We start from the raw sequence: 26,183 nt of genomic DNA on the forward strand, positions 1-26,183 counted from the left end.
AGTATACATTATCATACCGGGTATACATTATATACCGGGTATACCGGGTATACCGGGTATACATTATCATTACCGGGCTTGGGGGTGAAATTTTTCATATTTCATTTTACACATCAAAATAACGGGTTTTTGACCCTTTTAGGTTAGAATATCTCGAAAACTGAGGGTGATGGAATTTTTCTGAGGTCAGATTCGGATTCAGCGCAGCAAAAACCTTCGGGTATAGTAGGTCTGGTCTCTGGTTCTGAGAATTGTTGGCCTGTATAATTAGTCTAGAAAATCTCTTTCAATGAAATCGGATGGCAAGATATATGTCCCGCGAGCGAACACATCGAAAGGAGAATCTACTTTTTCCTACGCTGCTCCGCGCCTCTTAAATAACTTTAAACACTTGCTGTCTTCTTACTCCATCCCCGCTGAAAGAGAGGAAACGACAGAACACCTTCGCATGACAATATGATTCGGCTTTTCATAAAAACAATTTTATTCTCATTTGTTTTCTCCAAGTTCAGTATTTTAATATAGGGTCTAGAGTAGTTTACATTATGGTACCACAATCTGTTTCTTTCTAGTTCTTTACAACAATGCTTAGAAAAGTATTTTCTTTAAACATACATGCAAAACCCTCGACTGGATACCAGTTACACTAATAGAAAATGTTCGATGCCGCATCTGGCACGAAAGTAATGTACAGAATCACCAATCGGTTAGCAAAATGCTTTCACTTATGATCAAAATGCACTCCATCATTACCAAAACATTATGATTACTATGTGAGTAGCGTTCTGGGTGAAGTCGGGTTAGCCATTTGTCATTGTCGTAGATTCAATGTGTGTAAACGTTAGGCAACAGCGGTAGGGTTTTATTGTAATTTGTAAAAAAATATTATTCGATACACGAGGCCTCACTGGCAGATGCTTCCTGATCGTGTGAAGTGACAGCACTCATCCTTTAGTTTGGCTTCGCCTCGCCTTCAAGTTCGTGCCAGGCCTTCGAATTGGCAGTGACCAAATCGCCCATTTGGTCTCTCGTATCAAAACATACTAGGAATATAAACGTCTTACTTAGGGTTCTAGGCTTATAAAATAATTCCGTACTACGATCTGATCGACTAACGTTTTTACTCTTGTGAAGTTACAATACGAGCCAGACCTCATTTCTACAGTCTTCAACGAAATACTTTTAAACTTCGCGGGAACAATATGTTTGGCTCGAGAAACTATATAATAATACAAGCAATTAAAAATTTTCAGAGAATCTAAAATAGCGGCGAACCAAATATTTACAAATAGCTCATGCCTACTGTTTACAATAACGTTTTCTTAAAAGAATAAAATATTCGGCTTCAAAAAGTATTAGATAATCAGGAGCGTCCACATTTTACGTACCCCTATTCTTAGTGATTTTTTACTGACTGCTGCCTCTTATGACTATTTGGTAACCACCCTGCACACTCAAAATATCATATGACTTCCTCGCTTTCTTTTCTTAATACGAAATATAAATGTGATTTTACACTTTATAAAAAGCTGCCAGAACGTTACCTGTCAAAGTACAATAGAGTGCAAAATCACCATAAGCCTATATCTATAAACTATGGATTAATCCTTTTTTTATTTGAGGCACTATTTTATTTACTCTGTTCGATTTGTATCGTCAGGCTGAAAATTCAGAAAAGTTCTATGGAGCGTCGTATCTAACAGCGAATTACAGCATTTCCGGGATAGGTGGATCTTTTTTCATAAATTTATTTTCTTTTTGGAAACCACGGAAGAACCTATTGTTCATTTATGATCTATTGCATATCGTCTACGAAAAAAAACCTGAGAATTCTATTTTTACAAAAAAATTATCCTGCCCACATAAATTTGTTACCTACTTAAACCTCGCAGGATTCTTGCTTATAGAATGAGACATTCAAAAAGTTATTTTCATTTAGGAGGCATTTCCAATAATTGTAACAATTTCTAAATTAAGCAAATTCAAGAATAAATCCTATTGTTTACACTTTTTCCTTTTCTATCTGAGTTCCATGTAAAATATGAGAGAAAAAGTCACTTCTGAAAGATCACAATGCGCTGTTGTAGAGCAGGCCTCAATCGTTTTATTTCACTTATAAGAAATAATATATTGTAAATGTTACAAGATTAGAAGTCCAGTCTTTAAATTGGATGATCAGGAAAAATGAAGAATTGGCCAGGGAGTTTTGGAAATAAAGCATTCAGGACACCCGGGAAAGAAGAACGGAATCGTGTCAAAGATTTCTGCGACTTGAAGTGTAGAACCTGTCTGATTTAGAATGGATCCGGTAAAATATTGTAGAATCTTTGAGTTATTATTTTTCTTTTTAATTTGACCAAAAAATTATATAGCAACTATTGTAGTTGTAAAACTGTGTGATAAACTGATTAAGGTAATAAGAAAACTCATTGTATAAACTGCTGTTCATCGTAAACTATTTTTTTAATCACCAGCAAGAATGTTTAATTTCCGAGAATATTTTTACTTGACTAAAACGCTCATCCTGTTTTTAATAGTTTAAAACATGAGCATACGAAGCTTGAAATTTAACTTCAAAAATAAGGCAATTTTCCACCATACACTCACTGCTTCTCCCATTCCCTCTCTCTGCCTTCCACTCTCTCATCCCTGTGTCTCCCATTAGTAGTTTAGTTTTGATTGCTTAAAATTAAATAATTTCCAGCTCTAACAGTTTTATTCTTTTAAACTTTAATGTCCTGATTTAACGAAGGTCTTTTTTTTAGAATTTTAGCGGCCACACTAAATTGCTTAAGCTTTGATCGACAACATGGTGCTGTTAGCTATTAGACTCATATTGAATGGGGGCGTCGCGATAGAAAAATAATCACCAGAAAAGCATTTATTTTACAGTACACAGAAAACTTGAAAAAACCAACAAAAGGAAAGGGTGATTCCTGCCAGGAAGGGGAAATTATACATACACGGACGTACGATTTGCACATCACCTACGACAAATATTATCAAACGCCGAGGTTGTGGCTTTTCGGATACGATGAGGTACTCTGGTTTTTTCTTTAAAAAATGTATACTATTATTACAGTAATTTACACGATGGATTATCTTCGAAAAAAATGTATTTAACCGTAACCAGTAGGCCAAATTTTTTAGTTGCGAATATGTTTTGTAGAGACAAATGAGGAAGTTCTGGAAAAAATTTGGAGATGCATTTGATAAACCGGGCAGAGCAGAAGACATGACTAAAATTTTTGTGAAATTTTTATGTGGTCCTATCTCGAGATCAGTAAACTTTTTGAAGAGATATGGAAAGAAACTTTGGATAGATATAGTATTTAATCGTATTAGATAGCACGCCCTCGGATTCTTCTTGTTATTCTTGTTTGTGTGTTTTTTATTTTTCAAAATTCCCCACGGGGGTGATACTACGTGATAAAAATTAGAAACTAATATTTCCCATACGGCCGCTTATGGAGAGACATAGGTCCCTATGTGGCAACTTATTAATATTGTTAATAATTTGTGATACCGCTTATTGATATTATTATACAAAATAATTGAAGAACACAATCCCATCAATAAATGACTTCATAAATTATTGATATTGTTGGTAACAGAATTGCAACCATAAATAGAACTCGGTACCGCCTTGCACGAAAGGGTTGCTGGCCCGCATCCGTGGTTAGCCGGAACCCCCCGACGGGTTCCGAAATCACGAGCGACGGAACGTTCCGTCGTCAGTCTCTGCTCGTTCGTTCGGTCTTTAACCGTTTCCATCTAGTAATAGTGAGTGCTCTCGCCTTCCCGCTCTATAGTCAATCCCGAAGGAAGATCTTCGGCCTCTCTATGGTCCTTCTTAGGACCACCTTCGCATCGAAGGAACTCCATATCGCTCACGACTACGCATATACGCTCTTATGAGGGATGCTTCGATCACCAGTGCCTTGCTACGAGCTGGCTATCTTCAACGCAGTTTGTAAGTGGCAATAAATGCTAATATTTTATTCGGTATTTTTATTGTGTTTATCTTGATTCTAAGCCTCCTAATCCAGTTCCCCCTCGACAGGCAATCCCGCCATACCTGGCACCATTACGACAAAACTCACCTTTTATCCTAAAAATTAAAAAACCTGCTGAAGAAATTAGTATACATAAACACATACAAAGTTGACATTTAAAATGTGTTTGATTTATATGTGTTTCATCCGATATTTACAAAATGAATTGTTACGTGTTGAATTGAAAAATTGAACCAAAATTCGGAAACGAACAAAAAAAATTTCCGTTCAGAAAATTAGCGAAATCGGTAAAATTCGTTAAAGAATGAAACCAGTATCAGGGATTTAGTTCGAATTAAAAAATGGAGAATATTTAGTAAAATTGTCTAGACTGAAAATTTTGTTATTCAGGATATACAAATATTGAAACTGAAAACGCAAAATTCGGGATAATAATATATTTTGCAAAAGTGAGAAGTAGCGCTAGCTACTTTTCAGAGACTTATGGATAAAATTATTACTTCAGATTTAAAGCAAAACGTTTTTTGTTGTTTAGATGACATTGTTATATTAAATCAAAATTTTAATGACCATTTTCAATACTTTAATATCGTGTTAGATAAAATAAATTATGCGAATGTAATGATCACTCTGAAAAAATGTAAATTCGGCTGCTCAGAGATGAAATATTTAGGTTTTAAAGTTAACGAAAAAGGACTGCAAATAGACAACAAGAAAATTCAATCAATATTAGAATTCTCCAAACCGAAAAATAGTCAACAATTACAGCGCATAATAGGGATAGAAATTTGTTACAGAAAATGTATCCCACACTTTGCTGAAACAATAGAATCTATAAACAGATATGCTAAAAAATATAAATACGAGTAATGGAATTAGGAATTCGAACAAGATGAAGCTTTCCAGAAAATCAAAGACTTACCCACATCAGCACCAATTTTGACATGTCCAGATTTCACTCAACCCTTCCAAACTCAAACTCTTAGAATTTATTCATACCCCAAAGCTTGAGACATAAAGTTTTACAAGAAAACCACGAGGAAACTCGGACAGGACATTTAGGCTCAGAGAAAACTTGCGCGATAATTTCAGAACATTACTTCTGGCCAGGGGTGTATATTCGGACGTGATGGGAAAAAGGCTATTAGAAGAACCATAGACTATGGTATCAGCCGATGTCATGGGCCCATTACCATATTTAAAAGTGAAAAAGAACCAATACATTTTAGTGTTCGTAGACCATTTTACAAAATGGACGAAATAGTCCCAACTAAAAAATCTAACGGGATCACAATAGAATCAGAATTCAATAAACGTGTCATTTCGTGTTGGGGAACACGGCGGATTCTCCACATCGGCATTGGCACAGAATTTGTTAAAAAAACTTTAAGAGACTTAACAGACAAATTCGGTATCAGGCACACAAAAACGCCAAAATACTACCCCTAAGCAAACGCGATCGAATGTTATAATAGAACAACAGCAACTTAACTCAAGAAAAAAAATAGCGGATTATCGAACGGTTTGCGTAAATCGGAATTCTCAAATTGTAATATATTTGATGGTTAGTAGGCTTAAATTTTAGAACATTTTGCAAAGAGTGGGTGCAAAAAGTTCTAAACGAGAAATAGAACACTGAAGAGGCGAAAAAGTGACATATTACTGTAAAACTAACCTCAACCCAAAATATGTCACACGTATAAAAATACAAGTGGCGAGTTAGATTACATAATGTAAAAGTAACCACAAGAATGAATACTTATAACTTATAACCCAATGCTTATAACCCAAGTTGTAATGAGAGGTTACACACTTATGCGTTACAAACGCTCACGCCAACCGGGCTTCCGTCGCCGAGCCTAGCGATCATCTATCCCCACATCTAGCGAATCTACAGACATTACCGAGACCGACTCATTTAAGTAGCTGCACGAGACCAGGAATAGCAGTTTAACTAGACGCGGAAAACTGATCAGATCGGGGAGTTCCTGCCTAGGGAAGACTCTCGTGCTCTACATACCAATAGATGCACCTATGTTAGCGGAAGTACCGAAGAAAATTGCAAGAAATAGGAGCAGCTATACTTGCCATTCTCAAATTTTTCTGGCAGATTAGAATTGCCAATCGACAGGTGACACCTGTGATTGTCAATCCCAAAAGCCGCAGAGATGTCAACTAACAGGCGCACCTGTTGTTGCCATTTTGCGCATTAACGATGTTTCTGATATTAACTATTTATCCGACGCTACCGACTTTAAAAACGTAATGAACACGCGCACTTGTCGTTACATAAATCAAAGACATAAAGATTAACTGACAGGAGCACCTGTATTTATCATTTATCAACGTTTCCGACCTTACCGACATTCAGAAAAATACTGTTCAAAACGACGAAAAGAAAAATGGCATAAAATCGCACCCAGCAGGCACACCTGTGGATGTCATTTTAGCCGATATAAACGCTAACCTATATGCGCACCTATGGTTACCATTTATCATAGATTTACCTACACGTACCGACACGTTACCGATAGAACGATCGCACCGTGCTATACCGTAAAGGGTAAGATTATAAAAATGTAACCGCGCTACACATGGCAACAATATTTAGCGCTGTAACCTTCGCACACACACACACACACCCACACACACACACACACACTTATGCACGTGTAAACATTCTTCAACAGAACACTAGGTCTTAAATTATAATTGTAACAATTAGTAGGAAAATAAATACTTTGATACTTTGTTGTAAATTAAAAGGACTGTTTTAATTGTCTCTAAAAACCTTAGCCTGGCTAGAATAAAGCGTTCGCTGATACAATTAATAAGGAGGATGGGTAAAAACAGATTATCACATAGCGCTCGAACAGGTTTAGATTTCGATTTTTTTTTAATGGAGACAAACCCCTCCTCTTCCATATACTTTTCCCTTTCTCTACCTTTTTCCCTTGCTCCTCCTTTTTTCCCTTTCCATTTTTAAGACAACTTCATAAAGTTAGCATCATGAGGACCAAGTGACAGTTCCTTAAGCTCCTCGAAATAGCTCACATCTCTGCCCAGATACCCCTGACAAATACCGTTAAACTCTTTTTCGTTTTAAGGCTTATAAAGTGACCGCGATCTACAACCAACGGAACGACGACCTGAAAGACGACATGCGAAAATATGGCCTCGACCCGCCAGGATCAGCACCAGTGCTCCGTAACAGAATGGTAGCATTCGTGAGAAGCCACCCAAATCTGTTTCGCCATAAGCCACCCGTCGACCCTGACTACAAGGAGGACTTCGACCGGACTAACGACATCGAAGTCAAGCAAAAAGATTTAAATAAACTTGCCTCATTGTTAACCTCTGACGTCGCGACGTCAGAGGTTAACAATGAGGCGAACACCGCTGACCAGACCCTTGCACCTCCCCGTGAGCATTTCCATGATACTTGGGAGGAATGCGAAGTATTGCTTGTATCTACCAAAATCCATGATCATATTGAAAAATGGAATTGTCATTTCGACGTCACAATGTATACGGATTACTGGAAAGACTAAAAGAATGAGAGAAAGCATACAATTTTTCAGACAGCAAAATCTTGAGAGGTTTTTCGGAACTTCGCGTTTAACATATCTTCAATGCAAGAACTGGAACAAAGTCTAAGGAGATTTTACCTTCCCCATCCGAGCTGCGACAGTTGGACCAACAGATCTACATTCGGCACCAAGGAACAAACGAGTCCTTAAGAAATTTTTTCACTACCTTATTGATTCTCACTAGAAGACACGAAGGTTTCACACTCGAGAAAACTATGGAAACGCTATATTGTAACATGAAACCCGGACTACGCCTTTCCATCCAGTTCCCAGACGTCAAAACATAAGAAAAGTTGATGCGAAGGATCGAGGAGATAGTAGAAGCACAAGAGCAGCAAGCAAAGCAGACACAAGCTGGGCAGAGGTCAGTTTTAACCTTATCCCGGGCTTACAATCCCAGTGAAACTTGCTGACATTATGAGCAAAGAGGTCTCTCTAGGAAGCAATGTCGAAACAAACCTAGGAAATTCTTCTCACAATGTGGAAAGGACGGAATACTTACGCGAGACTGTTCCTGTAAAAACAAGCAAAACGAGAAGTGGACCGAAGCAAACTAGGCTCAAATTCGGCCCGATACGTTCCTCCAACAAAAGAGCCTTGGATTTTCGTTCCATTCAAGATCGACAAACTTACAATGAATGCACTAGTGGATCCAGGATCGTTATGCTCCTACGTTAGTAATTAAACAGCAAAGCGTTGTTTATCTCAAGGCTGGAACCATCAAGAAATCAACACCGTAGCCGTCGTGGCCGACGGTACCGAGGCACCACTTAGTGATTGTCTCTCTGGACTGCTAGTGCCAATGGCTAAAATCATAAAAGGAGAAGTCTTCATTTTGCACAACCTCACCCACCAGATATTTGTAGGACCTATGAGGAAGTCACTTGCCATTTTCAAATGTTTCTTGCAGATCAGAATTTCCAATTGACAGATGACAACTGTGATTGTTAATTCCGAAAGCCGCAGAAATGTCAACTAACAGGCGCACCTGTGGTAACCATTTTGCGCATTAACGATTTTACCGATATTACCGATTTAACCGACGCTGCCGACCTTACAAATGCATATACGATTTCTGTAATCAACAGGCTAAAAGACTAAAAGAAAAATGGCATGAAATCGCGCCCAATAGGTGCACCTGTGGATGCCATTTTAGACGATATAAACGATAACCTATATGCGCACCTGTGGTTACCATTTATCATAGACTTACCGACACAACGGTCGCACCGTACTACACCGTACCTTACCTCAACCTCTCTTTCCTCAATTGCCGTACTTACCGTAGAGAGGAAGATTTAGGTCGTGAATATTCGTCAAAATTGATTATTGTCGATTTCCATATTTAAACTTTACAATGTTCTCTCTTTACTTATAATTTTAGGAACCGGAATAAAGTTTAAGGGGATTCTATTCTTTCTTCCCCCGTTCAGTATTTTTTTCTCAATTTTATCAGACCTTAAATGCGTCAAAATAGTGTTACTAGAGTCGCACTCGTCACATACACACGTAAGAATGTAACGGCGCTACACGTAACTACACCTACCACTGTAATCTTTCGCTCGCACGCACACGCGTTCACGCAACCGTCACTCAGAACACTAGGTTTTAAGTTATAATTATAACAATTAGTAGCGAAATAAATGCTTTGATGCTTCCTTGTAAATTAAAAGATCTTATTTTATTGTCTCTAAAAACCTTACCCTAGCTAGACTCCGAAATACATTGCATGTATAAGGACAGAATACCTAGCCTAAAATTAACTTCAAAAATAAATTCATTACAATACGCAAAAACTACAAGTATGTATTAATTAATATAAGCGCAACTAAAAATCTGGGTAGTTAATATGGCACTGCGTGATGCAACTAATTAAAAATTTGTATAAATATTGGAAGACGTGGATAGGTATGGCGAAGGAAGAACATTGTTTTGTAAAAGTAATAATGCTTTTGATTTGTGGGATAGCAAGTTCATTCTTATATTATTATCAAACAAACATGTGGTGCAAGCAATTATTGAAATTTTGCGGGAACGTACTGTATAGCCGCCAAGATGATCGGCATTGATTGCTGCAGAAAAGGTTGACTTAGAACATGTACTATTTATTGCCTTTCATTCAAGACAATATTCAATTTATTATATGTCAACCAAGCGTAAGTCGGCTTATCAAAGGTTACGAATATTTTAAATCATGATGATGTATCTCGTCAGTGGGTTCATTTTCCGAGAAACTTTGGAGGCTTAGATAGAATTTGTAGAATGTAAGTATAAAACGAAAATAATCAATCTTTAACTAGAATAATTACACTTTCAAGCAAGTTGCTGACTTCTAAACCAAAAAGTTGAATTAATCTTGAACAAAAGACATGAAGTTTCAACTAAAAAAAAGAATTTTTTAATTTCTATGTCTTCTCTTTCCAGATTTTACACTAAACATCGAACTTCAGGTGTAGTTAGCTATATGGATGGTACGCATGTTGCTTAAAATTCACCTTTTTTATGAAGAAGCATATCCTGAAAATATGTACGTTAATGCGAGGGATCCTAGAAATGTGCACGATAGTCGTAGTTGGAAAAATAGTAATGCACTTCCCATAATAAGGGAATTGCAGAATCGAGGGTACACAATTTACTATTTGTTAGGAGATTCTGGTTCACTTTTCGGCAGTGGCTTTATATACCAGTCGAGAATGCCCAACCGAACACACCAGAAAAAATTCTAATGACGTTTAGAAAAGCAACCGTACTACTATAGAACGTTGTAATGAAGTGCTGAAGACAAGAATTCGCTTTCTTGTAAATCACCGCGTATTGCATTATCCTTCTCCCAAAGAATCACAAATTAACATTAAATGTGTATTATTGCATAATATGTACATTGAGCATCACCTATCAGATCCTCCTTATCCCCACTCGATGATGAAGATGATATCGGAGTACCAATGTATATTGCGAATGTACCCAAAAGGTACCCAGAAAAAATAAGAACATCGAGTTCAGGCGCGTTTTGATCCCGAATGGGGTGCAGGAAGTCCCCTTCGATAACGCATTAACCAAAACATTTTCTTGCAAAATTAATGTAACATTTTCATTTTTCATATTTTTTGGGAATTCAGCTGCATATTAGGGTAGTTCAAAAAACACCAAATACGACGTGTGTTTAAAAAATAAGGTGACTTTATGGTTTTTTCAAAAATATTCATTTATTCCTCAATATTTATGTTTTCCCCATCAAAATAATCCCCCTCAGATATAATGCACTTGTGCCAATGCTTTTTCCAATCATCAAAGCACTTCTGATAATCATTTTGTGGTATAGCCTTGAGTTCTTTCAGCGATGCAGGTTTTATCTCCTCAATCGTTGAAAATCGATGTCCTTTCATAGGTCTCTTCAGTTTTGGGAAAAGACAAAAGTCACTGGGGGCCAAATCCGGTGAATATGGAGGCTGAGGTATGACTGTGGTGCTGTTTTTGGTCAGAAAATCTTTCACAAGCAACGATGAATGAGCAGATGCATTATCATGCATGATCGCTGACACACGGCTCATGCTCAAATCGTCCAAAAAGATAGCATGGCATGAGCCAACCGATATGCCAACATCTTCAGCAACTTCTCTGATGGTAATTCGGCGATTTTTCAACACCATTTCTTCCACTGGTTGAACGTTTTCATCTGTTGTTGAGGTGCTGGGACGTCCAGGGCGAGGTTTGTCTTCGACATCCTCTCGGTCTTCTTGGAACAGCTTGTACCACTTATACACATTTTTCTTACTCAGAATAGACTCACCGTATGCAACTGTCAACATTTCAAGAGTTTTAGAGCACTGGATTCCATTTTTCACACAAAATTTAATGCAAACTCTTTGCTCCATTTTTTTCGAAAGAAGAAAATCGCCGAGCACACTAAACCCTTCTAACCTTTTACGCCTCTGCCAGAAAAACAACACGAGCTATATAGACAAAACTATGAACATATGATCGTGACGAGTGTACCAACACAACAGAACAAAAAATTTAAAACTTGAATGTACGTAGCCTGCGAAAAATGAAAAGTCACCTTACTTTTTGAGCACACGTCGTATTGAAAAGCGCAGGTGCTACTTGATATTTCGGTTCAAAATTGTCGCATTGTCATTTTATAAGTTATACATTTTAGAAGTACGGGAAAGTCAGAAGTTTTGAGTCGTAGGGAGTTGTGAGCCACGTCGATGTACACATTCTATGAATGTTAGGAATTTTGTAACGACTGACAAATGTTTCTCTTGACAGGAGCTCACTTTTCCATTAGCACTCGTCGCATTAACCAACGTTCTTAGTGTTTCTGTAGTCTGCTATTAAAAAAATCACACCGAAAGATTTTTTTTAACCCCTTTGTGTTTGTGGTATTTGAACCCATTTTGCAGCCAACTCCAAAGGTGTGTTTGTGTAAAACGTTCCTTTGGTCATTGGCTTTCTACACAAAAAATAAATTTTGGATAAGCATTCAGTGTGTCAAAAGCGAAGCGGCCATTTTAAATAAGCCATATATGGGGAGTTATGAGCTACCATTAGTGGGGTGCTGTGAGACACATTTTTTTAAAAAACATTTTTCAACCGCAGTTACCATATTTCATGCGTACCCTAGAAAAGGCGCTGAAATTGGCCTCTCTTTCACTTCCCTCTTATAAGGATTTTTCGAAAATTATGCAATGTGTGCATAAATTCTATTAGCAGACGTTTCTTTAATGTCAGCAGTATATAAGTGAAGTGTTTTATAAGTCATTAAAAGAACTAAATATAAAGTCCTCAAGCAGTATAAATTCTTAAGACACGAGATGACACTGTCACGAGTTTTCACAAGCCACTTACAATACTGCTAATCAGTGTGAACCACTTTAATCACCTCAAATTGGAAACAAAACCTGTATTTCCATGGGAGGCGAGTGAAGTGGTCTTATACTTCTCACCGATACTGCATCAAACAACCAGCACAACCTTAGTCCTCACAGCCTATTTACATTACTGCTTATGAGTGTGAGATCACTTCAATTGCCTGAAATTGAAAAGAATTGCACAGAATGCGAGTGAAGTGGTCTCATACTCCTGACTGGCACTGCATCCAACAACCAGCACAGACTTAGTCATCACAACCTGCTGACAGTACTGCTCATGAGTGTGACACCACTTCAATCACCTCAAATTGGAAAGAAATAATGTATTTAGACGGGAGATAGTGAAGTGTTCTTATGACAATCTCAATATTGTATAAAATGTAGGTTTTGGCTAAATACTAACATAAGTACGGTAATTGGTTTAATATTTGGCTAGAATAAACGCATAGATGATAAAAATGTGAAACTGAAATGAAAATAATATTACAAAAAGAACTACAGATTCAGAGAGTTACTTAGTCATAGGGGCTTTTTCAATAACTTAAAAATGAGAGAGTAAGTGCACAAAGTTATCAAAAACGTATCTTTATAGTTTTGTTGAAAAATTTTGTTGTTTTATTTCAAACATTGTATATTGTTCATAATATTATTACATGAAGAAAGCATATAAATAAAGTTAACAGACTTATTTTTATTTAGCCGTCATTTATATTCTTGATGTGGACAAGGCTGGTTCACGTAGTTCTGGGGGATGTAAGAGGAGAGAAAAGGGCGTCTGCAGGGGATGTGAGGGGTGGAATAGAGCAGAAAAAGGGAAAATTTGAGGTGGTAAACGGCAACGGTCTTGAGAGACTTCTCTAGGTTACAGCAGATATTTTTTGCATGGAGAATTCCCAGTTACTGACCGAAAAGCGGGAGATGGTCAGCGCGAGTACTGCCAGTGCTGTGTACGGTGTCGTGGTGCCCGGTGTCAAGTGGCGCGTCAGGGAGAGGGAAAAAGCCAAACGAAGGAATCGAAACGACGAAGGAGAGAGTGTCTAGCGCAAGGTAGGAGTATTTCTTGAAGAGGAAAAGGGACAGCAGAGAGAGTTCGGAGAAAAGTGCGCCAGAGAGTCCGTTTAAAAACAGCGTACAGGCACGTAGGTCACCCCCCACCCCCTAAAAATGGATGGGCAGGCGGAGGAGGCTCTCGGAGTGTTGATAAGCGAAAACAGAGGATTGAAGGAAGACGTAAGGGAGGAAGTGGAGCAGATGGAAAATATTAGGGAGGATCTGAGGGTAAGAGATGAGAAATGAGAAAATGAGGAAAAGGAGGTGAATGGCATGGCAACAGGGGACGAAAAGGCAATGTGAGTAAGATGAGGGTATCGGTGATAGACTATGTGATGATGAATATGCAAGGGTGGGACGAGACAAAACAATTTGTAGTGGAAGGGAGGGCGCAATCAGATCATTAGCCATTAAATTTGTGATTAGAAGGGGAGGATGGCGGAAAGCAGGGTCGTTAGAGGAGAGGGTAGCATTGACGAGCGAGTCAATAGAGAAGTATCAAGAGCAGTTGAATAAGGTAAGCTTTGAGGGTGGGTCGGTGAAAGAGATAGGGAAGATCTGAAAAAGAAAGTGAAAGGGCGGGTGCAAAAGAATGTATTTAGAAACAAGAAGAAAGGAATGGTGCAGCCGTGGTGGGATAGGGAATATAAAATAATGAAAAGAAAGGTGAAAAGGAAGTACAGAAAGTGGAAGGAAGGAACTGTGAAAAGGGGGGAGTTCAGGTTGATATTTACGAAGAAAGATCAGGAAAAGGAAAGAAATCTGGAAGAGGAGTTGGGAAGTATTAAGTCAGAGGGTGACATGTGAAACATAATTAATAGGTTTAGTCAAATTAAGAGTATTTCGGCCTGAAGGGCATACCCGTTACTAAATTACAAAATAGGCTTAAATCTAGATTCACAAAAACAGGAAGATGAAGTTGACGTGGAACATATTTCAGCCTAGTTGACCTTTATGTTTTTGGGATCGCTGATCACGATCCCGGTGTCCATATGACCCCATCACGTCTAGATCAAGGTCAAATGAAGGTCAAACACCTTCATTCAATTGATGCAATTTTTTTACTCCGGATTCTGAAAGAGCGGGAAATTTTACGCCCGAATATGTCTTGAACTGTTGGTCAAACCGACCTCTGAAGGTCATCTAGAGGTCAAATCCTTATTTTGATCTCTCAGCTGATGTGTTAGCTCTGAACGGCTCTCGAACTAGTAGACCTTTACGGTTTTGAGGTCGCTGATCACGATCCCGTTGTCCATATGACCCCATCACGTTTAGGTCAAGGTCAAATGAAGGCCAAACATCTTCATTCGATTGATGCAATTTTTTTTACCCCGGATTCTGAAAGGGCGGAAAATTTTACGATTGAATACGCCTTGACCTATTGGTCAAATCGACCTCTGAAGATCATTTGGCGGTCATCTAGAGGTCAAATAATTCTTTTGATCTCTCAGCTGATGTGTCAGCTATGAACGGGTCTCGAACCAGTGGACCTTTATGTTTTTGGGGTCGCTGGTCAGGATCCCGGTGGATGTGATTTCATGGAATGATAGGTTCAGAGTCTAAAATAAGAAATTGAATGAGTTAATGTTTAATTTCAAGATTGAGTGTTTACATTCAACTGACTTTAAATTTCAGACCATTGGCCTATCATTTTACGAAATCACATTCAACAGTTGAGCATTTTCACCGTAAGGCATGACCTTAGATTTGACCAACAGGGTCATTCTCCAGGTCAAACAGAGGCCAAGATTTATTATTTACATAATATGTTATAAAAAGGGACTTCGTGAATCGGCAATTTTTGTGCCTGCTCCCAGAGCACCTCCACGTTGTGATGGTGGGCAACGGGTCACCGGCAAAGTCTCTGGATGAAGGCGTTCATGCATCGTTGTCGTCATGCTACCGCAGCTCTAATTTGGTGGAAAACTTGGCCCTTTTAGAGTCTAATGCTACAAGTTTATCAACAACCTCATGTTATCATCGATTAACCAAGTTTTGCGTTGTTTGTAGGAAATATGTCATCACGAATCAGGGGAGGAAATTTACAGATACATTGAAAGCACATTACAAAAAATGTTTCAATATAGATACCAGTGGTCACTTGCTCCCTGCTAATCACGAAAAAAAAGAAACAGGTATTTGTTTCTCCTATGATCTGGCGGGAGTCAAAAGATTATGACACTGATTGCTATTTCTGCTTGACCAATACATTTGTGTAGAATAGAATGAATAATTCTACAATATTATATGCATCTGTTCAATCTGTGACTCATGCTGTTTTAATCAGAACTGAACAGGTTGAAATTGAACGTCAGATATATACTAACGAAGTCTCTTTTGAATCAAAAGCTAATGGTACAGATAGAAGAATGTCACTTGAAGAATTCGAAGATCAGCAAAATAATGAATTAAATGAATCGCAAAAATCAGAAGAGGGTCAGCCCGGAAATTCTCATGGTTTTACTCAAGACGAGCTAAGTGACTTGTTTTGAGACGCAGGACTTTCGACAGAAATATCCAAACTCGTAGCTTCTAGATTAAAATAGAAGAATTTTTTAGCTCCAGGTACTCCAGTTAGTTTTTATCGTGATCGAGATAGGCCATTCCGGAAATTCTTCTCTAAAGCAAAGGGTTTGGTTTATTGCAATGATGTTGAAGGACTGATAAATGAGTATAAAAGTGTTCAATATGTAGCTAGTGACTGGCGACTATTTATTGATTCATTAGTGAGGAGTTTGAAAGCTGTCTTACTTCACAATGTAAACATATGTGCCCCTATACTATTTGGTCATTCAGTTATCTTGAAAGAGCAATACAATAATCTCCATTTTCTACTCGCAAAATTGAAGTATGATAGTCACAAGTGGCAATTAGTTGGAGATTTGAAAAGAACCAGTATTTTATTAGGTCAACAAAGCGGAAACACAAAGTATCCATGTTTTATTTGTGAGTGGGACCGTCGTGCATGAGAACAACATTATGTGAAAAAGGACTGGCCGCTCAGGCAAGAATTAACTCCAGGATCTATGAACATACTAGCAATGAGGGTATCGGAGAGCGATGCTTTCATGTATATATTTGAGAAATTTCCCAATATTTCTGAAATGAAAATCAATGAAGGTGTTTTTGATGGCTCCCAAATAAGGAAACTGATGAATGATGATGAATTCGAAATGAGAATAACAACTAATGAGACAGCAGTTTGAAGTAGTTTCAAAGTAATTCCATAAAAATTCTTGGGAAATAACAAAGACCCTAATTACAAGAATATTGGCGACAGATTGTTGGAAAACTACCGAAGGATGAGATGTCTACTGAATTTAAATATCTATTTCCTCCATTCCCACATTGATTACTTCCCTGAAAGTTTGGGGGACATCAGTGAGGAGCAGAGTGAAACGTATACAATATAATAACGTATATAAACGTATACAAATCCCTCCGTAGATCTTTTACGAACAAAAGAACACGTCGTACACAAATTTTCAATTTGCATTGTGTGTAAAAATCTACTATGCGATTCCATTAAAATAATCCATTCTTCCAATTTAAAAAATCTCGTTATATAACATCTGAACTCAAATTTTGAATTAGAATTGCTTTGACATCCGCACTATCTACTTGCAGACACCTACAGCACATTCATATACACATAGGCATAGATAGACACACAGTAGTCTACACACAGTACCCTCATACACGAATAGACACACACAAACAGAATCAGGGGCATCACAAAAATTATATCATCCGAATAATGGAGTTTGACCTACATTTGACCTTGATCTAGACATGATGGGGTCATATGGACACCGGGATCGTGATCAGCGACACCAAAAACGTAAAAGCCTACTGGTTCGAGATCCTTTCCTAGCTAAGACATCAGCCGAGAGGTTAAAAGAAGGATTTTACCTCTAGATGACCTCCAAACGACCTTCAGAGGTCGGTTTGACAAACAGGTCAAGACGTATTCGGACGTAAAATTGTCCGCTTTTTTAGAATCCGGGGTCAAAAATTGCATCAATCGAATTAAGGTGTTTGACCTTCATTTGACCTTGACCTATACGTGATGGGATCATATGGACACCGGGATCGTGATCAGCGACCCCAAAAACATAAAGGTCTACTGGTTCGAGATCCGTTTATAGCTAACAACACATCAGCTGAGAGATCAAAAGAAGGATTTCACCTCTAGATGACATCTAAATGACCTTCAGAGGTCGGTTTGATAAACAGGTCAAGACTTATTCGGACGTAAAATTTTCCGCACTTTCAGAATCCGGGGTCAACAAATTGTATCAATCGAATTGAGATGTTTGACCTTCATTTGACCTTGATCTAGATGTGATGGGGTCATATGGACACCGGGATTGTGATCAGCGACCCCAAAAACATAAAGGTAAACTATGCTGAAAGATGCTTCACCTCAATTTCATCTTGTGGCCCTGTGTTATTTTTCTCGGAAATGCGTCACAAAACTACCCAATGGTGGCATTACTCATACTTATTAACCCGTTCAAATTACGAGAAAAGGAACTAACTCACTAAAAAAGGTACATAATCCAAGCTCTGCAGGCAGAAAATAAGTATATTTTTGCTGTAGCTTACCTCAATTAGACGTAGCTTCCCCAATCCTCAATCTCTCTATTCCAATCCTGACAGAAATTAGTGGACAAAGACGATTTTATTTGAACAAGCCGATGGCCAAGACCAGACAGGCGTCTATTTCGTCCTCTCCAGCTTTCTCACCTCTCTCCATCCCGTCAAAAACTACTGGCGTGAGGTGCTGCCCGCTTTAATTTAGTATCCAGTTTTCACTTCATTAGAGTTGATTATAGTTTATTTGGTAGTATGCTGGCTTGAATATATGTCAAGATGGCTGTGCCAGTTTATTTTGACCGATTCCGAACACCGTATGGCCCGTTACGTCGTGAGTGATTTCTTTAATCCCTAGTGTCAAGGAATAATTTTCGAACCGGGAATTATCGGAGGACAAGCTCATCATTATGTGACATTGCACCGGGTAGTGAATTCTCTATTGGTGATTTGTGCGGTGACACGTGCTATCTGTTTTGGAGATTTTGAGGTAGCGAGGAATACTTCCGTCGCTCGAGACAATACGTCCGGACCCTAAATACAATGAACCTCCGGTTTTCTTATTTAACTTAGATATAAATAACAAATAAAAGGTAATCTAAATTATTTCCTAAAGTGTACAAAATAATGGGCTAACCTAACCTATGATTTCTTTATTCACACTCATTCTGCATACTTCCACACTCATTCTCAATGAATTTATTTTGAGCTAGTGTTGGTCATGGGTAATTCCGTGATATTAGATTTTTTTGGTAATTAGATCAATTTGGGGAAGGATCCGTAACGATCCTTCCTTCTAAGCATCGCTTAGAGTGTATTGAGATTGATTGTTCTTGTAATTGTGCATTTGATTGTTCATAGATCGATTAGAGAAAATAAAAGAAGAAAAAAATAAAATAATAATAGGTTCAATAACCTACTCCTAGTTTCATGAACTGCTGCAAAATTCATATTGCTGACGCAATTCGTCTTTACAAAATATTAAAAATTGTTTTTTTTTTATTGGACTGTAGTCCTACCTCAATTGATTTCAACTCAAACAAAATAGATTTTTCAATCTTAGAATGAAACGTGATCGCTGATTCATGAGTAAATCTACATCCTAAAGTCTACACAAAAAGGCTTTAAACTATATAGGGCTTGAGAAGCTTCACGAAACTTACACGAAGATGACTTAAAACTACAGTAGGAACAACACAAAAAAGCTTACAACTAACTACACATCAGTTCGCTGAGTGCCTATAAAGCTGACTCGATAACTACAGTCGCTTCAGGATTACGTTTGCCAGTGCCTTAATGAGGGGATGGTCTGCATCCAAGCTCACCCTGTTCTCAGGTTGGCCACCATCTTGCTGTTCAAGGAGACGTAATGCCTGTTGGAGAAGCCCAAACAATGACCGAGATTGTGAGGCGGTAGAGTGTCGCGGGAGAGAAGGAGCTGCCTGATCCGGAAATAAAAGACAATGGTTGAAGTCATGATCCCGCTAATGACAATTCCAACAACCATGGGCCGGTGGTGGCATTAGTGGTTGGCGGAGAGCTCTTTGAAGCAATTTTTGGGCCCAAGGTGAGCAAGGTACTGGTGATAGCTGTTAAGGCCCCACGCGAGTCACCTTCTGCTCGGAAAATTGGATAGAAGCAGAGGTAGGACTTGTAAATACTCAAGGCGTGGGACTCGCGGATGTAAGCGAGAAGCCCTCATCCCCAGAGGTTGACGCCTGCGGTTCTATAACAAGTGGTTGTCCCATTAAGACTGATACCTGTGCGTCAATACTCTGGAGAGGAGATGGTCTCTCGAAGACCCTCAATTTCTCTGACCTGATAGAAGCAACCTGAGGCTCTGTGCTCTAGAGAGGGGATGTTCTCTCTAAGTCCCTGGAATTCCTGGTTGTCCGATCGCGATTCCAGATGGTGCGCGACCGGGATACCGAGGGTTCTCCTACGCGGCCTTTCTCGTTTTCGGACTGGAAAGTGATCTCCGATTGGATCGCCTTGGGCTCCCGAAGTGTCGCAGGTGTTCGTTCGGTCGGGGGCAGACTTGGGATCACCTCCGTGGGTTGGCTTTCGGGTCTACCCCGTTTTCTGGGTAGATGACTCTCCGAAGTTCCGGACTCGGGATCCTTATCGGTATGTACGGGCTTCCGTGGGGAAGCGATTTCTTCGATCGGAGGGTTCCCAGTTCAACCTGAGGAAAGTTGACTGGCTGATAGCTCGGGATCTTCTGAATTAAGGGGTCTTCTAGTGTGACGGCCGTTGTCTAATGCTATTTTGGGGAATTTTTTCTTTTTTAAACAGTTGAAACCAAATAATTATTATATTTCATATCTTTTTTTAATACATTTAAACAAACTTTGGCAATTTGTTGAAGTCATTACTCAGAGTATTTTCGGAGGTACACCGCTCAACAGGAACAGATATAAAAGAATAGGTGCTCCACCGCTGCCATGATTCCGGCTATTCTAATTATCTGAAATCAAAAAACCATGCACCATTTAGTTCGCGAGACTTAAGACTCTGCACAGAACTAAAATTAAAAAAGAATTTTAAAAAATAATATAATTATACTGCTTTTTTGGGGTCTATATAAGTGCTAAAAAAAAACTAACAAAGCAATCATAATTCTTTTAGTTCAGTTCGAAGTTGTATATGCGCTAAACATGCTGTATAAATTTGAGCAGAAACAATCAAATAGTTTTCGAGATATTATGGCAGAAGTTTTAAAAAATCGTGTTTTAAGAAAAACACGTTTAAAAGTTGTTGAATATAATTCATAATAAAAATTGCAACACCATCAGTCTGCTATGCTTGGACCATAGAGTACATATATTGCGTAAGACATAATTGCTGTGAGGTTGAGAAGGACACAACGATATAAACAAAAGAAAAACGTCTGACGTAATATATGGATGATTCCTGTGACGATTCAAGCTCCGTATACCTGCTTCGGCTTGCACATGTAACTTTTCATCGACTTCAAATCGCGAAAAATTCTTTTACGCACATCTTGTAAACCTCTTTTAACCGTAAAACTCTTTTAGACACCGTTTCCGGACGAAACGTCGGGATTTTCTTCCTCATTTTGACGCTGCGAAAAAGGGGCTTCGTTAATCAAATTCGGATCGGTCGACCAATAGTGTCTTAAATCTTTAATATGAGCTTTTTCGATTATCCTGGACTCATTTTGGATTTCATAAACTACTGGTGATATTTTTTTTGTATCCTCGAACGGACATGCATATTTCGGAGCTAGCTTCTTTGTAACATAATCTATAGCCGGCGAAAAAATATGGGTTTTACGCCAAACAATATCACCTACTTGGTAGCGAATGTCTCATCTACGGCGATTATAATATTTCGCCTGACGATCGGATGCTATATCCAAGTGATGAGCGACCAGACTTCTAAGATCCGGCAATGGCTTAATTCTACAATCCCAATCCTTTACAGCTAACGGAACTATATCTGCGATTCCCTCTTCCTGCCTTCTCGACGTTTTTGCCAATCTAGGCTCTCTACCATAGTTTAAGAACGCTGGCGACAAACGAGTGGAACTATGCACAACCGTATTATACGCAAAACGGAAATCGGGAAGATGTTTATCCCACCTACAATGATCACCCTCTACAAAGGATGATATCATGATTTTAAGCACACGACTAGCCATCCAAACCGGATTAGATTGAGCGTGATACGGTGGTGTAGTCGAGTGCCTAATCCCTAATTCCGATGCTGCCTTTGAAATCAGTTTGTTCACAAACTCGATGCCATTATCCATGAACAGCACTTCCGGAGTTCCCCATCTGAAGATAACAGTGTCCTCAAATGACTTCTGAACGCTAGTGGCATTGGCCTTTCGGAGAGGCAGAACCTCAATTCACTTAGTGAACATATCCTGGAACCAAGATGTAGTGGTAACCCGACGGCTCGGCGGAAACGGACCCATTATGTCCGCTGCTACCGCCGACCAAGGCTGCTCTTTCACCCGCTTACACATCAAACCTACTGGATCTGCCTGGTCTACTTTCATTTTCTGACAAGTTTGGCATGCTCGTACGTATTTTGTAACGCCGTTGAACATAAAATTGAGAATAAAATTGGTCAATTCGATATTGATGACTGTCGTATTGTATCGAGTGGTGGTGTGGGGATTTAAGGTAAGAGAGGAGGTAAATAGGATACAGGGGAGGTATGTAAAGTGGACACTGGGGTTAGCAAGGAATACGTCTAACTATATTGCTAGGAGGGAGACAGGAAGAACCAGTTTTGGGATTATAACGTGGAGTCGAGCGTGTAGATCTGAGAACTTTTTGGAAGAGGTGGGAAGTAAGCTGGTTAGGTAGTGATGTTGGGAGAGGGAGAACAGATGTAGGGGTGGGAAGATGGAGGTTAAAAGGGAAAGGCATCTTTAGAACGAGTGGATTACAGATGGATGAAGTAAGAAGGATGCACGAGAAAGGAAGGAAGGTATATGAGGTATTTAAGAGAAGTGGCATGGAGAAAGAAGGAAGCAGGAGAGGAGAGAATAAGAGAGTCAAGGTTTAACGGGAACTATGTGTTGATTATGCCAAGACAGAGATCGCAAAATTTCTGTGAAAAAGGAGACAAAGGAAGTCAAAAACTTATAGCGAGGATGATATGCGGATGAAATAAAGGGTTAAAATAGGTTCTGGCTTTTTAGAGAGAAGTGATTGTAAGAATTGTGCGGGAAGGGGCATGCAAAAGTGGAGCACTGTTTGCAGGAATGTGAAGAGGTGGAAAGGAGTGGGATAAGTATGGAGGTATTATTACCTGAAAGTGGGGACAAAAGGACAGTAGCATGTGTGAAGGGGGTGTTAGATAAGATGCAGAAGAAGAGATAGAAGGGGGAGAGGAATGGAGAATGAAAGATTATAAATAGGAGAGAAAGTAGGTGCAAGAAAAATGTAAATATTGTAAATAGTAGATAAGTTTTAGGTATTAGCCACGAAAGAAGAGGCTGACAATGCGAGGAGAAGCGAGGAACGCTAGGCTATAGAAGCGAGTGGCTTAGAGATAAGGTGTCCATGGATATTAGTTTTTAAGAGGTAGTTGTAAAAAAATTCTGTAAAAAAGGGAAGTGTAAGCAAGTCAATTTTTCAAGGCCAGCAGGACAAAAAATAAACGTTAATCTAATAACTGACTATCGTATCAGTATTATAAATAATTTAGCGATTAAAAATGTATTAATTTATTAATATATTCCAGGTTATAAGTTTCGTTGTGCCAATTTTTGAATTCGAATTCCAGTAATATTTGCAATTACTCTAATCTAGGCATTTAAAGTTTCCGCATGCTGGACTAAATGATCTAGCGCAGCCTTTAAAAAAGACCAGGTTTTATAGCCCTAAGTTTAAATCTTCTACTTTTCCTCCATTTACTCCAGGAGTGGTTTATAAGAAGGAAGCGCTTTATCAAAAAGGCTCTTCTTAGACTCAATGGGTGCTCATGAGCCTTAGCTAGTAAAAGAGTAATGGGGATTGAGTCCATCTAGCTCAGCACAACTCTCGAAGTCTGATACTCTATTTTTCTGCCCTCATATTCAAGGCCTTCTATAAGGACAAATTCAAGGGCGTGTAGCCAAGCTGCACTTTACAGATGGTAATGCGTCGTAATGCGTATTGATTTAATTAACCTTGGTTGTCCATTATGAAAATACTTGATTCTTGTAGACCGAAGTATCATCGCACGGCTTAGAAATTCAATTATGCCTGGGCAGATTTTGTAAATTGTTAAGACTTCAAGCAAATATTCATGCGGCATAGAAGGAAACGCTTGCTTATAGACAATGTATGCCATGTGCAAGTTTCTTTGCTGTTTACAAGCTTGAGTCATGGCTGTAGCGTTTATGGCGACTAGATGTTTACTGCCTCGAGAGTTTTTACGACATTCTTTTTGTACTTGTGTAAGGATGTCATTCTCGTCGCAGTGAGAATATACCTTATCTGCAATAATACATAGCTGTAAGACATTTATGAATTGTTGGAAGACAGGCTGTCGGTCAGAATTCAGATGGATTTTAAGCTCCTGATTTTTTCGGCAATATATACGTAGTATCCTGGAGCGCAAAGCCCGGCACCAGATATAAGTGTTCGATGATCTTCTGGAAACACTTTGCCAACGCCTGATGCACACTCGTCAGGTACTAAAGCTGTATTTGAGCTATGCTGTTTGTCAGCCCCATTTCAGGGCTATTTCTTTCTCTAGTTGGAACCACGTAATGCCCAAATTGCTTCTGTTCATTTTCCTCAAAACACCCGACCAGTAGTTATTCATGTCTTCCAATTGAGGGACTTCGGTGTCTTGCTGGTTTTTTTTAATTTACACTCCGTTCATGATAGAATCTTCTTTTATCTGTCTGAAAGGTTCGATTTTGTTGCCTTCTTACACTAATTTTCTTGTACCGATGCATTTCTAGCAGTGAGAACATCAAGTCTCTGCCGTTGGGAGTCTATAATCTCGCCCATTATTGCTGGTGTTAATTTCTCTATGTATCGAGGATGGATGATTTTAGTAACATGGTGTATCAGCTTTCTGGTTCCTTTCATATATTGAATCAATAGAACCAATTTGCACCTTACCTTGGTAACATCAATATCCAACCTGATCTTCCATGGTGAATCTCCATCCCTTCCCGGGACAAAGACTGCATTTGTAGGCCTAGCTCTGCAGCCCAACCTTCTAACGGTTGCCGTATCTGTACGCTATACAAGAGTTTGCATCTCTAACGCAGTTTGCGTTGCGTTCAAATGCATGGGTAAAACCTTGTTTTTCAAGTGTTCTATTAGTGCACGGAACTTATTTATGATGTTGATCTTGGAAAGAGAATTCCTTTGTGTTAATCTACATGCCTAAACTGGAGTAAAGCATGACCAACATTTCTTTCAAGGCGCGGTAGTTTTTCTGGGATTTCGTTGTTCACATAATCGTTATTAATGTACGCATTTAGTTTTAGTAGATCCGGCACTTGATGTTCATTATCCCTAGTACCTATGCCGTCAGTTTTCATCAGGACTTCATTGTCCACATCTTCCAAAGGGAGTTCACCACTGTGATCCCAAGTAAAAACTTAGTAAATTGCACTTTTTTGTAATTTTTTTCTTGTAGAATGTGACGTAAGGTCAACTGGAATGCCGAGGTGCCCATGCTCGCTCGAACATGGGACTAGCTTCTAACACTTTCCCTGGTCCCTTGGATTTTCTTAAAATTTGATTAAGAAATAAAATACACAGAGATATAAGTTTGACAATTTGTATCATCTCTAGTTATTATATGCAAATATATATTAAAATATGTTTTGTAATAGCCGCAAATTATTTTAATTGAATTCTATCACAATATATAGGTACATCTAATATAAAAACAATACATATCACACGTTTTTGACCAATTGCTGAAGATAAAATTAAACTAAACTTATATGAATATGCCAATTCGTATCATCTCCAGTTGTTATAAGGAAATAATAAAATATGTTTATAATATTCACAATGAACAGATAATGTTACAATTACATTACATGGAAAATAAATATATATAAACAGTTGACAACTGCGTGAAACCTGTAAATGTGATTGTAGGTTTCAATTTTTTACAAGGGTTATTATCCACTTTTGGAAAGCAATTATTCTGTGGATAGCTCGGTTGTATCACTTTTTCTATTTCCTGACTTATTTTCACACGACGCACCAAATCGAGTTGAAGGTTTAGGATAATAAATAAGAAGCATTAAAAAAGGTGCCAAGCTTTCACTTGCTAATGGCCTAAAAAGCATCCATGCGTGTCAACAATATGCTAGAACACTTGCGGAAAAAATGCAGAAGGCGGTTGTCCTTGGTTCGCTCCGTGTTCTTAAGGTGCACGAGGCCTTTGCTGGATCGTCGTATTGATTCCTTTACAGACTGTAACCTCCTATCTCACGGTCGTGAGACGTGATTGTGGCTGAAATTTTACCGCGATTTCGCTGGAAGCGGGTGCAATTTTCCAGATTAGCACCCGCTCCCGGTGAAATCCTTCGGTTGTCCTTATGCTAAATTTTTAAT

The 26,183-nt window shown here is 38.7% G+C and overlaps 1 protein-coding gene across 6 annotated transcripts in view; it reads left to right on the forward strand.

The window, feature by feature from the left end:
• LOC117180358 (ubiquitin-like-conjugating enzyme ATG3) overlaps window positions 1-26,183 on the forward strand; it is a 266,878-nt gene that overhangs the window by 99,107 nt on the left and 141,588 nt on the right. For 4 of the 6 annotated variants that reach the window (XR_004468036.1, XM_033372816.1, XM_033372814.1 and 1 more), the window contains exon 4: window positions 2,893-3,039. The exons of 1 other annotated variant lie outside the window; for it this stretch is intronic. Coding sequence is in view for 4 of the 5 variants with exons in the window: in XM_033372816.1 (XP_033228707.1) it covers window positions 2,893-3,039 (147 nt within the window). In the remaining variant the exon portion in view is untranslated. Of the gene's footprint in view, window positions 1-2,892; window positions 3,040-3,169; window positions 3,999-26,183 lie in introns of those variants that run through there. One more of the 6 variants, XM_033372813.1, reaches the window with a different exon arrangement.

The sequence above is a fragment of the Belonocnema kinseyi genome, chromosome 9 (genome assembly GCF_010883055.1).
Source record: "Belonocnema kinseyi isolate 2016_QV_RU_SX_M_011 chromosome 9, B_treatae_v1, whole genome shotgun sequence".
Lineage (NCBI taxonomy): Eukaryota > Metazoa > Arthropoda > Insecta > Hymenoptera > Cynipidae > Belonocnema > Belonocnema kinseyi.